This window comes from Bos grunniens, chromosome 7 (assembly GCF_055505025.1).
Source record: "Bos grunniens cultivar Pamir isolate PY7600 chromosome 7, Bosgru_T2T1.0, whole genome shotgun sequence".
In the NCBI taxonomy this organism is placed as follows: Eukaryota; Metazoa; Chordata; class Mammalia; order Artiodactyla; family Bovidae; genus Bos; species Bos grunniens.
Genome location: NC_141171.1, coordinates 106,981,693 through 106,998,747, shown reverse-complemented (window position 1 = coordinate 106,998,747; position 17,055 = coordinate 106,981,693). Strand labels below are relative to the sequence as shown.

General features: G+C 45.3%; 1 protein-coding gene across 2 annotated transcripts in view; it reads left to right on the top strand.

Annotated features, from left to right (window-relative positions):
* Positions 1–16,545, top strand: part of FBXL17 (F-box and leucine rich repeat protein 17) — a 527,117-nt gene extending 510,572 nt beyond the window's left edge. For both annotated transcript variants that reach the window (XM_086413345.1, XM_086413344.1), the window contains one exon: positions 13,725–16,545. In XM_086413345.1, coding sequence (XP_086269471.1) covers positions 13,725–13,865 — 141 coding nt within the window. In that variant the 3' untranslated portion in view covers positions 13,866–16,545. The remainder of the gene's footprint in view (positions 1–13,724) is intronic.
* The last annotated feature ends 510 nt before the right edge of the window (positions 16,546–17,055 follow it).

Genomic DNA, 17,055 nt, shown 5'->3' with positions numbered 1-17,055 from the left:
AGATCGCAAATGGATGCCTTATCAAAGAAAACAAAACAAAGTGCTCCCCTGACAAGGCGGGAGCGGTCTGACGGTATCAGATGGGGTGGTCATGGGAGACGTATCTGTTCCCCAAGCTGCCCGCCGGGCCATGTGCTCCAAGAGCGGATGTGAAAATCGGAGAGTTGTGTGTGGTTGGGGCTCTAAAATCCGAACTCGAGTCCTTCGCTTGAAGTATCAGCATCTTGTTCCTTTTGCTGATAAAACAGTTTCTCCCAGTGATTTCCACACAGGAGCACTTTAAAACACATTTTTACAGCCCTCTCCTGATTATCCCTGGTAATTGAAACGGGGAAAAAACATCAGCTGAAATTCAGAGGTTATCTCTCCACTCATTTTAGCCAAGGCCCCATCTCCGCCTCTCCCAGCCCTCCTCGCCTGAAGTTCTCCCGAGCAGTCACTGAAGGCCTTTCTGGTGTTTAATAAAGCAGGAGAGCCTGCTGCAGGACCTCACAGAGGTCACACTGGTGAGCGCTGGAGGCAGCCCGCTAGGTTTCCAAATTCTTCACCCTTCGCTTGACTGTCTGTGGGGCTTCCGACAGCTTAAGCTCTAAAAGCCTGTTTTACCATCTGAAAAATGGGATCGTGTTTGCCCCACGGGATGGTTATGAGATTATATGAGATACTTCAATGAAGGACTTAGCCTAAGGTCATGCAGTCTGTAAGTGTGTAATGTCAGCTACCATGACTGTTACTATTGACTCGCGTATGTACATGGCTGCCCTGGAATCGGATATTTAACCATGATGTGAACTGCCCAGTTCATATATTCTAGCCATGAATATAAATTCACATGCTCAGATCTTACAAAGAAAACCTAGGCCCCTGAGATTCAGACAACAACTTTTTTTTTTTTTAATTTGTTTTGTGAATAGCTGCTGCTGCTGCTAGTTAGGATCCATTAAATGACGGTCAAACATATGGAGGACGAAACCTCGAGACCTTCAGGGCTAAGTCCTTTCTTGTGAACAGAGAGAGTAAGGGCTCGGCAAGTCAGACCGCCCGTCAGTTCCAGGCTGGTGTGTTTCTTCAGGGAAGACCGCGTGTCCCTGGAATCTTTTGGGGGGTGGGCAAGTAGCTGCGGTGTCTTACTTACTCCTTTTGTGGGACTGATGCATGGTGAAATGTTTCCTTAAAGGAGGAAAGAGGAGGCCTGCTGTTCCCCAAAGGCTGCGGGGTAAATAGAACGTTATGTTGGAGTTTGCCTGAAGCATCATTGCTTTGCAGTAAATAATCTCCTTGGAACTCTGATTTGGCTTAAGTAATTACAAGAAAGAGTTAAGGTTGGAGGATCATACTGGTTTTTTCTGATGTAGAAATAAAAAAGATTAACAGGGAGTTCCTACAGGAACTCTGACCCCAGCACTCCTAAGCCTCTCACTTCGAAAAGTAGAAATGAGGGCCGCCTGCCGACACTCCAGAGACTGGGGGGTCTGCGGGTCCCTGGAAGGGGGCCCCCAACCTGCCTCCCGAAACCCAGCCACTCGGCGCCAGGCTACCGGGGCCTACCATGTCTGGGCAAGTAGTTTTTCAGGAGAAAGCCTCAGTTTCCTCCCCCAGCTTCCAATGTTTATTATATTATTTTATCAGTGCATTCAAAAAGCATCTGTTGGGCTCCTTACTATGTTCCAGTAACTGTAACAGGGGACAGGTCAGAAAAAAACAATGAACGAGGTCAGAGTTCCTGGCCCATGGAGCCTGCAGCCCGCTGGGGAAGACAGACAAGTAAATGGGCAGGCAGAGTGGCATCCGGGTGCCAGAAATTCTGTTTCTTCTGCGCGAAGAACCTCGCTTTGGTCTCTCGTGGCTTTCGGCGACGCTCCTTGCAGTTTTGTCTTTCCGGCACTCGATGGTTCAGTTCCCGGAAAGGACCGACTGTGGACACTTTTCACCACCCCCGACAGGTCTTTCCACACCACAGGCGCGACAGTGACTTCCATCTCACTGACTCCGCTCTCTGCCTGCCTGTCCACAGCTCGCTCCATCCCCGAGCAGCTGCACCCACGTGGCGCCAGGCTCCTGCTGCCTCCTCCCAGGCTGCCTCTCTGCGCCTGCATTCCCCTATCCGTAAAGTGGGCATGAGAGCAGCACCCATCTGAGGGCCGTTGGGAGGATTAAGGGAGTCGGTGCCTGTAGGTTCCTTCCATGAAGAAAGTCATGCGTGTTAGCCCTTGCTTCTGGTGGTGGTGGGTTCTTCCACCCTCATCCCCAGGATGCCCTCCTCCTAAGGATGGAAGGACCGTGTGGTCCTAGCCTGTGCTGTAAGCCAGGCTCTGCCACAGTGGCTGGTGCGTAGCAGATGCTAAACGAACACGCAGTGGACGGCAGACAGGTGCCTTGCGGTTGTCCCCCCCCTGTGCTCTGTGCGGCCCCAGGGTCCCGAGGAGGTGCCTGCGAGCCTCTTAGGGATGACAGGGTGGCTAGGAGGCCAGAGGGCCTGTCCCGGCACCTAACAGCAGCCCCAGTGACCCCAGTTTGACTGCTTTATCTGCTTGGCTTATCTATTTGATTTGTTTACTTATTTACTACTTTGGTTTGCAGAAAAGTATCATACAACCAAAAGCAAGTTTGAAAACCATTAGATCCCATTGCTTCTGAATCATTTGACAGAAAATGAAAAAGTATCTATTTCACTTTCACTTTTCAGACAGGGGAATAAATAAGTGAGTAAGAAAGATGACACCTTGGATTTAGTACCAGTTCCCTGTAGCTGGGGGGTTCTGAGGGCTGCCCCGGGGGCCCAGGTCAGTCAAGGATGGAGTTCAGACATCTGCGGTATGATGAGACTCACACCTGTCAGAGCCTAACCCTGAACTGCTCTGATTCAGGTAGAGCCTCTCTTCTGAAAGGCAAAACTGTCGCTTGTTTATGCAGAAGAAATTTTTGCTGCTAATAAATTTATTTTAGGAAACAGGTCAAATCCATAAATTCTACCTCCTGGAAATTCAGTTTTAGAAAGATTTCTTATTTTTAATCAGGTGTCCACTAGTGATTACCATCACCCTAAAGCTTTATGTAAGAAAATAAAAATTGAAATCAAGAAAGCCGTTAAGCACAAAAGAAAACATAATTTTAGGTTCTGAGCATTTTCTCTCTCAATTGTGTTTTTCAGCTTAACTTGTGCAAGTTTAATTTAGAAACACACAGATGTGTTCCCGTAAATATGTTACACTCACTGCTCCCTCAGTGATGATGTTTATTAATTATCCTCTTAGGACCCAGGTTTTCTCAAGTAGTCTTTTAGGGGGCCACCAAGTCTTCCCCAGTGGCTTTGTCCATCCAGGCGTCCCACACATGTCAGGATTGTTCTTACGTGTGCCGCATGTGCAAATCTGTACAAACGATGCACAGCCTTGCACAATGGGTCAGTACCATAGGTTTGCAGCCTCAGGACATCCTATCCCAGACTACACCTGAAGTCTCCACTTGGTTTGAAACATGCTTCTGGGTGGAGGCTCGCTCGGTGGAACAGGGAATGAAAACGCCGCTGCTGTTTCTCTCTGACGATCTAGTTGCTGGACGCCCGTCGCCCTGGTCTCTAATCAGAGGCTTCAGGTCGGTGAGCCCCCATTCTCACTTAGCGCTGCAGGCGTTTCTGTGATCCCCGCTCTTCCAGATACCTTGTAGCTTTCTCGCCGTGCTAACTCAGGTGAGTGGAAGCAACGCTAGTGTTGACAGGCAACCCACATTTCCCGAGAAAGAGACAGCATGAAGCCAGGCCTGTTGTGATACTGACTGAGCAGAGCACTTCCGACCGTCGCAGATTCTGGGTGGAGAGACTGCATCTGGCCGAGCTGAGTGAATCTGTGAGCCTGCCTGTCAGGCTCATCGCATCCTCAGTGTCTCTCTTTCTATGCTTTGGGATTTGGGGATGAGTTTTTTTGCCACCCAAGAGTAATATTTCTTACCTCTGTATAAAAAAATACATCCTCGAAGGCCTTGGGCTCTTGGCATGAGGTTCGTGCATGAGGCTAGTGCATTAAGGGTGGCCTGTAAACACATGTATTTAGCGGGTGGTTTTTAGACTCCAATAAGATAGTCATTTTCTCCTTAAGATTATATCAGACGCTCAGGCATGTGCGCCCTCTCCTCCCGCCTCGTGCGTGGTCCTTGAGAAAGCTCTGGGTGCTTGTGTGAGCTGGGTGTAGGGAACTCTTTCCCTCCATGAGATGTTGGGAAGGTCAGGTGGCCACCTCCTGTGTCTCTGGGATCTCGTCAATCAACCTGAGCTTTTCACCCTGAAATCTTCCAGGGGCTTTAAAACATACTTATGCCAGGGTCCCATTCCTCCAAGACTGGCATGCATTTGGTCTGGGATATGATTGGGCCACTGAGACTTTTTCAAAGGTTCCCTAGGTAGTTCTAATCAGCACTTGGACTGGGAACCACTGTATTCTTGTTTGTATTCTTGGTTGCAGACACAGTTTAATTTCTTTTTTTAACTTAAAAATTTTTGTGAGTTAAACCTGAGACATTTTGACTTCGTAGGAAATCCACTGAGAAATGTTTTTTCTCGGCTGAACACCTGTTTCCCCTTAGTCTCCGCGGACAGAACGTGTTCATGTTAATTACTTTGATTTAGCATGCCTCCGCTATGAGTTACATAACAAGATCGCCCAAGCAGTGTGTGCGGTATTCTGGATGTTCTTAGTTATCCCCTAGTTTCAGTAACTGCACGAGACTTTCTGGGATAAAACTGTCCCTGGAGTTCTTTGGCGGCTGCTGAGGCTGAAGCCCAGAGACCTCTTAAATGAATTCTCTTTTGGGGGGGATCATTGACATAGTTGAATCCATCACACGTCGGGAAACACAGATTGATATTTGTTATGTATGAGTCGCCATGGGGTTCGGAGAGAGACCTTGGTTTGGCTGAGAAAGGAAGCGGAGTGGAAAGGCACGTGACTGCCTGCAGACGCGGGCACCGTCTGCTCATGCTCAGAGTCCTCCCGCAGTCCTCCCCAGCCTCTCCCTTCGCTGCGGGTCCTCCCACAGCCTTCTCCTGTCTGTTGAGCTGCTGGACTGCTGGGAAGCTCGGCTTGCAGCCCCAGGGAAACAGATGAGGGGAGAGACCGTAGAAGCAGCGTCCAGTTCCTGGCGTCCCAGGCCTCCCTGCCCTGGTCATAGGTGGCGCCGGCCAGAAGTGGCGAGTCACCCAGACAGGGCCATGGGTGTCCTGCTGCAAAGGAGGGAAACAGAATCATGAGAACACCCACCGCCCTGCGGAGAGCCGGTACACATGGTCGGCAGTGCAGGTCCTGAAGAGAAAAATCACTGTGTGGCCCGCCCTCTCATTCTGTCCTTAGTGGCCGATGTAAAGTATTCTACACTGCACTTAGATGACTCATCTCACTGACATGCAAATTTGAAGTATTACTAAATTCCCGTCCCCCTTATTTTATCCATTTTAGTACATGCCTATCTTGGGGCCAGTGGGCACTTGGCAAAAGAGCAACTGGGTCTCATTTGCATTTGCATCACCCACGAGGATTTCTGCTGGCACCCGGCGAACGCCAGGCCGCAGGGAGAGCCGGCACGTGTCCCAGGAGCTGAGCCGCTCCTGACTGCCTGGGAGACCACACGCTGCCTCCAGGCTGCTGGGAGTCAGCCTGCGGGGCTGTGAGCAGTGAGGGGCAATGCCCGGGGAGTCTGCAGGGATGGCAGACCAGCATGAGGGGGAGAGCCGGAGTTAGGAGGCAGGAGGCCCCTGTGCTGTTTGCCACGCTTTCCCGAGCTCCCTGGGGGCTCCTTACTCTTCGGCCTACAGAAACGGGGGGCAGGGGGGCCTATTTTCTCCCCCACCACCACATCAAGCTCAGAGCAGTGCCATCGTAGAGAAGAACCTGCTTCAGTTACCCCGTCGAATTTGTGAGACAGGCTGGAGAAGCGTTGCCTTACAAAGTGAAGGACAGATGAGTGTGCCCTTCTCACTCTTGAGCACATGTCCTTTCTCCCCTGAATGATACACGTGTATTTCATGCATGTAGCATCAAAGCTGATACCTCTGTGTCCTTCCGAAGTTCACTCAGACACCCCCGATTTTGGAAAGCCCTTTCCAGCCCTCCTGGCGGAAGTCAGGGCCTGCCCAGTTCTGCCCACAGCCGCCTCTCCACGCCCTGGAACGCATTTCTTAGGCCTTGCCCTCCCTGTTGTCCATCTTTTCTGCTCAGGAGGGCGGGGGTCTGTCCCTGCCAGGCTGGCCCCTCTGCCTCTGGGACCCACAGGGACAGGAGACTGCAGAGAGAGAATGCCGGGTTATGGTGTGGGGTGGTCACTGGCCTTCTCAAAGGCCCATGGCAGTCCTACAGCTTCATCATGCTTCCTCCATGTCTCAGGGTCTCACGCAACCACAGTTCCGTAACAGGATGTTCTGCAGGCCAGCGGAGAGCCATTAGAATTAAGGAGATCCGTTAGAATTAAGGAGATCCGTTAGAATTCACATTCCTGCAGAGCAGCCGTTTTGAAGAGGTCGTAAAGGACTTTGAAACGTGTTCCAGTAGCCCGCAGTCATCCCATGTCACCTGGAAAATGAACGTCCGTGACCATTTACTAGGAGGGTGCTCAGCGAGGCTCTGGTGAGACGGTTGGTGCACCCACCGCGTGGCATGCAGGGCGGGGCGGCCCAAGGGCCCAGAGTGCCTGCGTTGCGGGTCCGGATTCCCATCCTGGCTGCGTTCACCAGCCATGACCCCACGTGAAATGCTGATTTTGTCTGAGGCGCGATTCATCTGTAACCAGCAGTGTTCATGCATAGATGCTTGGAAAACGGTAGATGCTCACTGAACATTTTTCCTCTTTCCTTACTAGGATGGGGATGTACTTTCATTTTGCCTTATTGGTCATTAGGATGAAAAATAAATTATTTTCAGGTATTTTGTCTAAATAAACCAGGAAGAAAAAAATGTTCTCGGTTTCTATCCTACCTCATGAGCACCTAATCTGGGAGAATACAGTGTTTCTCTTTGGGGAGCGTGCGGCAGTTTCAGTGGGAGAATTTTTCCCTGTTTGGGACTGTACTGCCCATGGCAATAGCTCAGAGGTCCCCAACTTCCAGGATATAATGCCCGATGCTCTGAGGTGGAGCCGATATGACAGTAGGAGAAATAAGTGCGGAGTAAATGGACCGCGCTTCAACCAGCCTGAAGCCTTCCCCCACGCCCAGGCCGTGGAAACACTGTCACCCATGAAACCAGCCACAAAGGATGGGGATCGCTGGACAGCTGAGACGTTAAGTGCCAAATATGACTGTGACAATGAAACCAACCAACCACCAACAACCCCCCAAAAAGAGCCCCAAGTAACAGTGAAGGCGTGCAGAGGTACTGAAGCCCAAGCAATGAGAAGGTGGAAATAGCATTGCTCTGAGTCAGACACTGTCCACGGTTCCCCTGTCACCAGACAACTGTGACCTCAGAAGGAGCCTTAAATGTCCCAAGATTTCAGAGTCTTCTGTGGGGCCCTCCCGAGTCTGCTACCCTGAGCAGGGTGGCCCTGGTGCTGCAAACTGAAGTGTGAACCCTTGTGAATCGTGGGTTTCTGCAAAACTTTGGGAACCTGCACATAGCCAGGCACCAAGAGCGTGCTTCTCAGCACTGTCTCCCCAGTGTACTGAGCCACACATCCCTAATAGGAAGGGCTGCCATCAGTCCATCTGAAGTACAGCCTAAGGCTTCCCTGGCAGCTTAGATGGTAGAGAATCTGCCTGCGATGTGGGAGACCCGGGTTGGATCCCAGGGTCGTGAAAATCCCCTGGAGGAAGGCATGGCAACCTGCTCCAGTGTTCTTGCCTGGAGAATCCCATGGACAGAGGAGCCTGGTGGGCTACAGTCCATGGGGTCTCAAAGAGTCAGACACGACTGAGCGACTGATGCACTATATCCCCGGCACTTCCTTGGTACCGCTTGGGGGCCACATGGCCAGCAAGCAGCAGCTCGTGATGCTGAACCGCCATCACGAGCTGCTTTGGTCTCCTTGCAAAAGCGTTGGGAAGCCCGGGCAAAGTGTGTCAGGACAGAGGTACCCAGTGGAGTCAGATGGCAAGAAGAGAAAGGAGAGGAGCACCAGGAATCACCTTGTGTGTGAGGAGTTTGGAGCTGCCGTAATGTCAAGCTCCTAGAGCCTGCCCCCACTGTAGCCAAACAGTCTGGGTACAAGGTGAGCTTATCGCTACCATTTCTGAGGCGGTATTGTTCCGTGCCTCTCTAGTTACTCAGGACACACTCATGGAGCAACACTCAGCCAGCCAGTTATCACTGAGTACTCACTACATGCCAGGCGCTTGCCCGCTGCTGGGGGCTTGGCAGTGAGGAGAAGCAGGAGCTTATATTCTGATGGGACGGGAATGTGCCAGATAGGGCTGAAAACAAGGAGATGACTGACGTGCTCCTTGCTGTCAAGGAGCTTACGATCTAGGAAAAATGCAACACATTTATTGTTGGGGTGCTTTGGACTAATGTTCGCTTTTTTCAGGGAAACTTTCTCCATTAAAACAATGATTTTAAGTAAGTCGTCATATTCTTAAGCGTAGTTTTAATATACTCCGGTGCCAAATATTTCCCCTCAACACACGAAGTACATTCTATTTTACAACATGACTCAAAGAGGAAATGAGAATAACTTAAAATGAATGGTTTCTTCAACAGATTTCATCAGATATTGTATTTTTTTAACAATAGGTATCATTGGGGAGATAATTTAGGCCTAATCTTACACTTTCTAGAATTTTCTTGGGATAAGCGTCAATAAGGAGGTGAAGGAACAGGTGATAGTTTAGGTAAATAGGTTAAACTGAATCTCAGAAACCCTGACCAGTCTCTTCTCACCCTTCTCTAGTAGCAGCAGCGATAGGATGAAACTGTGGTATGATTTACCTTAATTAGCACAGCAATTTGCCTCACATTTTCAAAAAGTGCTAATAGATGTTAACTCAAAATAGATTAAAATACCAGACAAATTGCTACTACCTTAAAAAGAGTTATAATAATTTTAAAAATGTAAATTATGGTTATACAGTCTTTGGAGAGAACTATAAAATCCAATTTTTCTTACATTTAAAAAAAAAACTCTGTAGTACATGCTTTTTTTCCCCCTTTAATCACAGTAATTTCTCCAAATGACACTGCTGAGTATTTCTCTGAGACAATCCACTGCATTTCTCAAATCTTATGTGTAATATAGAAATTGCCATTGATAGTTTGCAGCAGAGGAAAAAGAAATTAAGAACAGACAACCAAGGATCATGGGAAAATTTTTTTTAATTCATCTTCATGTTCCGTTTTTATGTTACATACATTTTATGAGTTGGAACAGAGAATAGTTCTCTTCATTCCAGCAAGTGGAGCTGTGCATGACAAAGTGTCTACAGAAACACATATGTAGGCCTGAGGAGCTGAAATGATTTGGACCGCCCCAGTGTCTTACACCCAACTTTTTCTCTAAGGCACCAAACTGCTTTTGGAGTCTATACAAAGAGGTGAGCATAGTGTATACTTGTGAGGAGTAAATGAAAATAGCTTCAGTATAAAATGTGTCACACCTTATCGCCAGGAGACACTATAAGTAAAAGATAGAACCCTCCCTAGTGGGAACACATGTATTTCCCCAGGATAGCGTCTACCAACAAAGCCCTGAAATGGAGGATTTGCATTTCCCCTACTGCTTTATTTTCTGGAGTTTACAGAGCACAGCAAACGGACTGCTTTGAAGACACATTATGTCCACAGAGGATTACCTGTAGCATTTTTTATACAGCTACACAAAACCAGATGACTATCCTTTTTTAACCCACAACCTATGAAAGCCAGAAATCTAGCCCACTGTGTATTCTCAGCTATAGGTGGGCCTTGCTTTATGCAACAGAAGAAGGTAGGCTGAATTTCAGTAAGTCAGGGATATAAAAACACATTAAGAGAGCTGACTGACTAAATTAACCCTACCATGAGTCTTTGCTAGAGTCGACAGTTAACCCCTAACTGAAGCTAATTCACGTACTTCATAAATCGGTATCTTCATGTATCAAGTTCGCTTAAGGTGAATTTTCTCTCTCTTCATGCAAAGCAGCTGTCACACAGTGATACTTTATCTTTATAAAACTTGGGCCTCCAGAACAAAATGCCTGTCAGTCCTTGGTGTAAAACTTTGTACAGGCCTATGATTAGAAAAGATGTATTGTAGAAGACAAGCCCATCTTTATGGTGGGTTTAGAGGTTTTCTCTCCTGCCTCTGTTTTTCAGCTATTTTCAGTTAGTTGTTTCTTGAATGCTAGGTGATTTGGGCCACATTTACTTTCTCTGCCATTTGAGGGAGATTTTCTGAAAATCCTTCGGCCAGGTGACTTCAGCTCTCCCTGAGTGAGACCGGCCTCCTTCTAAGTTTATTTGTGGAAGCAGGGAAGAAAGTAACCTCACCCACAGCCTGGGGGGAACATCAGGTAAAGGAAAGGGAGGGTTTCCTAAAAGTGGCTGTTGAAAACCCAGACTGTGTTACTAAGAAAAGTTTTGGACTCTTCTCCAGAGAGCATTAAGATAGATTCTTCTTATATATGAAGTATATTATCAAGGTTGCTTCTTACCCTGTGGTGATAGCTAATGTTCAGTTCAGTTCAGTCGCTCAGTCGTGTCCGACTCTTTGCAACCCCATGAATCGAAGCACGCCAGGCCTCCCTGTCCATCACCAACTCCCGGAGTTCACTTAGACTCATGTCCATCGAGTCAGTGATGCCATCCAGCCATCTCATCCTCTGTCATCCCCTTCTCCTCCTGCCCCCAATCCCTCCCAGCATCAGAGTCTTTTCCAATGAGTCAACTCTTTGCATGAGGTGGCCAAAGTACTGGAGTTTCAGCTTTAGCATCATTCCTTCCAAAGAACACCCAGAGCTGATCTCCTTTAGCATGGACTGGGTGGATCTCCTTGCAGTCCAAGGGACTCTCAGGAGTCTTCTCCAACACCACAGTTCAAAAGCATCAATTCTTCGGTGCTCAGCTTTCTTCACAGTCCAACTCTCACATCCATACATGACCACTGGAAAAACCATATCCTTGACTAGCTGGACCTTTGTTGGCAAAGTAATGTCTCTGCTTTTCAATATGCTGTCTAGGTTGGTCATAACTTTTCTTCCAAGGAGTAAGTTATCAAGGTTTATTTCTGAAATATCTCAGAAGTTGAACAATATTGAACATCACTGTAGAGAACTGGTCACCCTGCCATAGCATTAATTGATTCAGTAAATGATCATTTATTGAACATCAGCTCTACTATAGGAACCAGCATTTGAGGACTTTTTATGTCAGTCACACTGTTAGGCATATTATTTTATCCTTGTAACATCCTATGACATCGGTACTTTTATCCTGTTTTTACAGTTGAGGAAACCAAATTTTGAAGTGAAACCAGGATTCTGACCTGTGCCTGGTTGACTCCAAGGTCAACTATAGTCGCCACGTTGCTTCTCTGCTTTGTACACAACTCTGTAGTCTTATTAAAGACAAAAGGCAGTGTCTGGTACCCAGACTTTGGTTCAGGTAGAGGAGAGTCGAGTGGAGAGATGACTGGAGCAGTGTGAGGGCACTGAAGCTAGAGGCCTGCAGGTGCTGCCATGGGTTCAGAGCAGGAGTGCCCAGCGCACCTGCGCCGAGGGTTGGCGTGGCCAGGGGATGCTCCCTGAAGGAGCGAGTCCCTGCGCTGAGGATGGTTCTTGGGGAAGTTGCTGGTCTTGGTCAGTAGTGCATTAGTGTCTGGCAGCGCTTTGCTCTTGGGTTTCTGTTTTTCGTTTGTAGTTATTGTTTTCTCCTTCGTTCACTAAGAAGTTAGTCTGGCTCATGAATGACAAAACAATCATGGTTCTTGTGGATCTTACATTGGAACAGGAGCAGACATTAAATAAAGCAATTATAAACTGACTTTTGAAGGTACTATGAAGAAAAAGTAGGCAGTGTTGGAAGAGAGAATAACCTGGAAGCCTCGCCTGATTTGAGGAGGGAAGCAGGCTGAGGGCAACGATCGAAGCTCCTTGGGGAAATGACACTGACCTGAGAATGAGGAGGACTAGCCATGGGAAGGGGGTTCTTAAGGGGGAGGTGGCTTTAAAAGTATTCCAGATAAAGAGAATGGCAGGTGCAAAGGTCCTGAGGCCAGAAAGGACTTGGACAGCTTGATAACTTGACATTAGGTCAGGTGATTGGATAATATCAAAGATGTACCGGAGAGACGAGCACAGCTAGGTGACACAAGACTTTGTCAGTTACTGATCCAAGCAGACTCAGCTCAAGCTAGACTTAGGTAGAATTCAATTTTTAAAAAAGTTACATTGCTTAGAAATCCTTATAAGGTCAGCAGTTGATATTCTCAATTCTGATTTGTATATCAGTGTTTCTTTTTATTCAAAATCATTTTCTTCATGTTTTTGTAAACAAAAGTCATACATTGTAACACAGATTGAACTGCATAGCTTGGTTAAATTTGGAATGACAGTTGATTTCAGTACAAGAAAGTCTTGAATAGAAATTCTGACAAAAAATAAGCATCATCAGTGCAATGTGGAAATATCAACTCTGAATTTAACAAATACTACATGTAACATAGTTTAACAAAACACCATGTTATTTTAGAAAAGTGCAGAGGACTTAATGTCATGGTCAGCATACTCCCAAGCTGGCTTTCAAAGCAAATTGCAAGGGTCTGATATTGTTTGAGGTTTTTCCTGATGGTCCTGATCTGTTCAGTAGTGGACAGACATGGAAAGGAAGCACAAAAACGTGTCTCAGCAGAACCTTCTTGCAGACCAGCTTATTCAATATAAATGAAACATTATTGTATTTGAAAATGCCGAAGTGTTCGATAAAGATTTTAAATAAAGCAAGCTAAAAGTTGCGGTTCTTAGGTTAATCATTTATTTATCTGAAGGATGAAGGGAGCTGTCTGCTTTTGTGATATGAACTGCAATCAGCTTAAAAATAATTGACAAATTAATCCCTTCACAGCACAGCAATTGAAAAGGTGTTAGTTTTAATTAGGCCTGTCTGATTGCCTTGTCTAATCAAGAATCAAGGTGGTGTCTTTGATGGTTAAGGTCTATTGGGGCCATCTCTGACCTGCCAGCCATGTATGTTTTAGTGATTGATTCCTCACATTTTCAGCCCTTTTCCACGAAGGGACCTGAGGTTTGCCAGGACCTTAACATTTAAGGGGAAGAAAAATAAACATTTTGCCCAGCACTCCTATTCAGAGTCCCGTGCATCCTCTCCGGCAGTCTATGGTTCTCTCCTAAAAAAGCTGCCAGGTGGGTGGCAGAGTCAGAGGTACATGAGAGTGTCTCATGCTGCCTCCCCTCCCAGGCACTCACCCTTCAACGGACACACTTCAGCTCATTTATACTCCTAGAAAGCGCTAACCTCCCGATACCTTACATCTTTAAAAAAAAAAAAAAAAACGTAGGGGGAACATAGTACTTAGTACTACGTGGAACTTAGTACTACATAGAACTTAGTATTACTTAGTTAGTACTTAGTACTACTTAGTACTACACAGAACTTAGTAGTGCTTAGTACTACGTAGAACTTAGTACTACCTAGCACCACGTAGAATGTAGTACTTAGGGCAGGTCTTCCCAGCAAACACTTGCTGGAGCTGCTGAGAAGGACGAGGGGCGGTCCTGGTGCCTGTGTGTGACGGCAGCTCTTGTTCACTTGCAGGTCAACGAGGTGACGGTGGAGCAGCTGGTGCAGCAGTACCCGCACATCACCTTCAGCACCGTCCTGCAGGACTGCAAGAGGACGCTGGAGAGGGCCTACCAGATGGGCTGGACACCCGGCGTGTCGGCCGCCTCCTCCTAGGGTGCGGAGCTGGGGCAGGTGCCCCGGCCGAGGTCGCGACTGTGCTGTGTCCCCGCTGTGTACCCCCGCCTGTGTGTATCCGCGTCTCGTTTGCATACTGCATAGCGTCAGTGCAGTTGCTATTTGTTCCCAGGTGAGCTGGTCTTTTTGTCTTAAAAATGAAAGATTTTGACAGGCACAGACCTTTAGTTTTTAAGTTCAAAGGCTTATTTCTCTAATTTTGTTTAACTGTAGAATAAACAAAAACAAAAAGGATCCATTATTTTGAGCTTCTAATTACTGCCACTGGAGATGCCCCCAAATGAAGGCAACTGCCTTCTTATTTGATGAGAAAGAATTGTGCAGTTCTGCGGATGGTGACCAGAGGGGAGTGAGGTGGCACTAATTAGAAGCCTGAGAACTAGTGCGTTTCAGGATTTCAAGCACATCCACGGGTGTCGGTTCTCATCCTGTCTCACACGTGCACACACACACATGCACGCACTTCCTCCCTGGTCATTTTCTGACACGGGCCCTTCTCCAGGCCCCGCCCTCCCCTGCCACTCCCCCTAGCACACCGTCCCCAGGGGCTCCCCACCTGCCGTCCAGTGGGCAGCTTAGGGACTAGAGAGAGCAGGGCCTTCTGTGAAGTTTCCGTGTGGAGTCCGCGATCTGAAACCCGCTGGCCAGCTCACAAAAGTTAATTATTCACTATTCTACCAAATTCTCTGGAGTACTGAGTATTTTGAGTTTTACGTTAACATTGTATTAGCTTTTATTTCACGGATAGTAACTGGTCCAGATATTTTAATGATATTTGGAACTAATCTTAGCATTATTCACATTAAAGTCACCAGTGTAATTAATAGTGTGCAGTTATTTAAAAAAAAAACTGTACAGATCATTTAATTATTTTTGTTAATTTGGTAATTATGAAAGTATATTTCTGAGATTCGGGGCTAGTCACATTAATAGAAGATTAATGAATGAGATATAAGTAGACAATCTTTCTATTGATTTTTTTTTTTTCTTTTTGCTTTGCTTTGGGCTTTAGAACAGGTTTTTTGGAGATGTGCATGTTATATTTTTCAATAGTTCTTATGCTATTGCAAAGATCTATTGCTGGTTAATGTATGAGTTTAGAAGAAAAATTAGAAAATCTTTTCATTAAGATTCTGTTTACACTTGTCAGAAATAAGCATTTCTTTGTTTAATTAAAGATGTCCAGCTTTCAGTTTAGGCAATACCTATTAGTAAATGAATATACGTTTTGATTTCACACATCTTTACAATTAATTCATAGTAGGGACTCAGGCTCATAATAACCTTTCCTATGTCTTGATTTATAATCAAGACAGCAGGGAGCCTTTTTAAGCTAAAGCGTGATTATCTTTCACAGTAGTTAGATATACAAAACCCTGACTTGTGAGTTTGCTATTTATTCTTTCTCAATGTGGACATAATTGTTTTTTTTTTTTTTTTTTTGGTCTTTAACAGATATACTCAGATTTGAATTTCACTTTATAGAAGTCCCAGTGTTGCTAAAATGATACTAGCTGTAAGAAGTGAAAAATAGCTTTACATTCAAGTACCATTCACTTATTTATAATAACTCTTTTTATGTAAACAACTATTTCCTTTGATCATGTCAACATGTTTCTGATGTGGCATGTTTTTGCTTTTAATTCCAGTCAGTTTGGAAAATCTAGTCGCTAAGCACCAAAAGTATTTTTTCCATCACTAAATGGGTTACTAATTTAATTTGAAGGGAATAAAATTTATGTAATAAAAAAAGCTGTTTGCTATTAATAAATTGTAATTCTTCTTACACATCCAACTGTATCGTCTTCATATTCATTTCCCCACCACTGAAAAATATCTTAATTCACAATATTTTAACTGGTTTTTAATCCAAAACTAATTTATAAGACGACATGTATAGTAATAGCTTGAGTGAATAAGCAAAAGTTTAATTTTTATATATGTCACACTATATTTTAAATAGTTAAAAAGACAGAAGAGGGGAGAGCCATCAATGATATAGATGGTGCCATTTCAGTTCAAAGTTGTAATAATCTTGGGAGTGTTACAGTTTGGTTGTCAAATGGTTTTGAAAGTGTATAATTGATTTTGTTGAAATGTTGCATTGTTTGAATCTGAAGTACAGCACTATAACATGCTTTAGCCTGGGGGGTGGGGTGGGGTGGGGGCTTGCACTTATTCTTTAAGATGGCGATGAATCCGGAAAGCCAGATGCATCATACCCTGGAAAACTGCTTTGGTGCATTTGTAGGAATCTGTAGAAATACCATATCCAGCCTCAAAGCACTAATCTCAAAAGCAACCAAGAAAACATCACCTTGAATGATCCTGTGATGGTTGTTGAATGTGTTCTCATTAGATACTTTGAAATAAGGCTTAAAATGAACTTTTTCCTGGGCAATCTAAAGTTTCTTTTTTTGCTTAGAATGTCATAAATATATGTGAACATGTTTAACGCAGGGCTTTTTATCCTCTCTAAAATGTCAACAGTATTTTCAGAATAAAGACTATATGAAATATATTGTGGTAGTGGAAAATTCTGGTCTTTTGTCTTTAATGTCTTTTTGAGTGGATAAAGGAAATTCATCCAGTTTGTAGTTTCTATATTTCTGTGAATCTTTTGACCTTCAACGGGTTGCAATAAAAGAGAAAGAAAACACAGTGTCTTTTGTTTTCTTTTAGAGACAATAAATGGCCTCCCTCATGCTGGCTGGGTGTGGGGCCTGAAGCAGTCTGTGTCCTTGTGTGTTTCACTGTAGACTTTATGGAGATTCAACTAACTCAGAATAATAAACAAGACTGAATTTAGGAGGTTCTCAGTTGGCCAGTGAGTACTGAGATAAGATTGAAAACCTCAAGGATTTAAATAATAGGTTTGTTTAAAATACCATTTTCTAAACACTCATTCATTTACTTAGCTTTTTTTTTTTTCTCAAAGTAAATAAATTTATTGAGTTAAAAACATGTGTCAAGCACTGGGCATTTAAAAATAAATAAAACTCCTTGCCATCTTGAAATTGCTCATAGCCTCGCAAGAAGATATTCTTAAAAACTAGCCATAGCAGTGGAGCACAGTGGATGTAATAATTAGAGGGAGCACAACTCAGAAAGGCAATGCCCTTTTCCAAAGAGTGAACTAAAATAAAACAAGGAAAAACAGAAGTTGAAG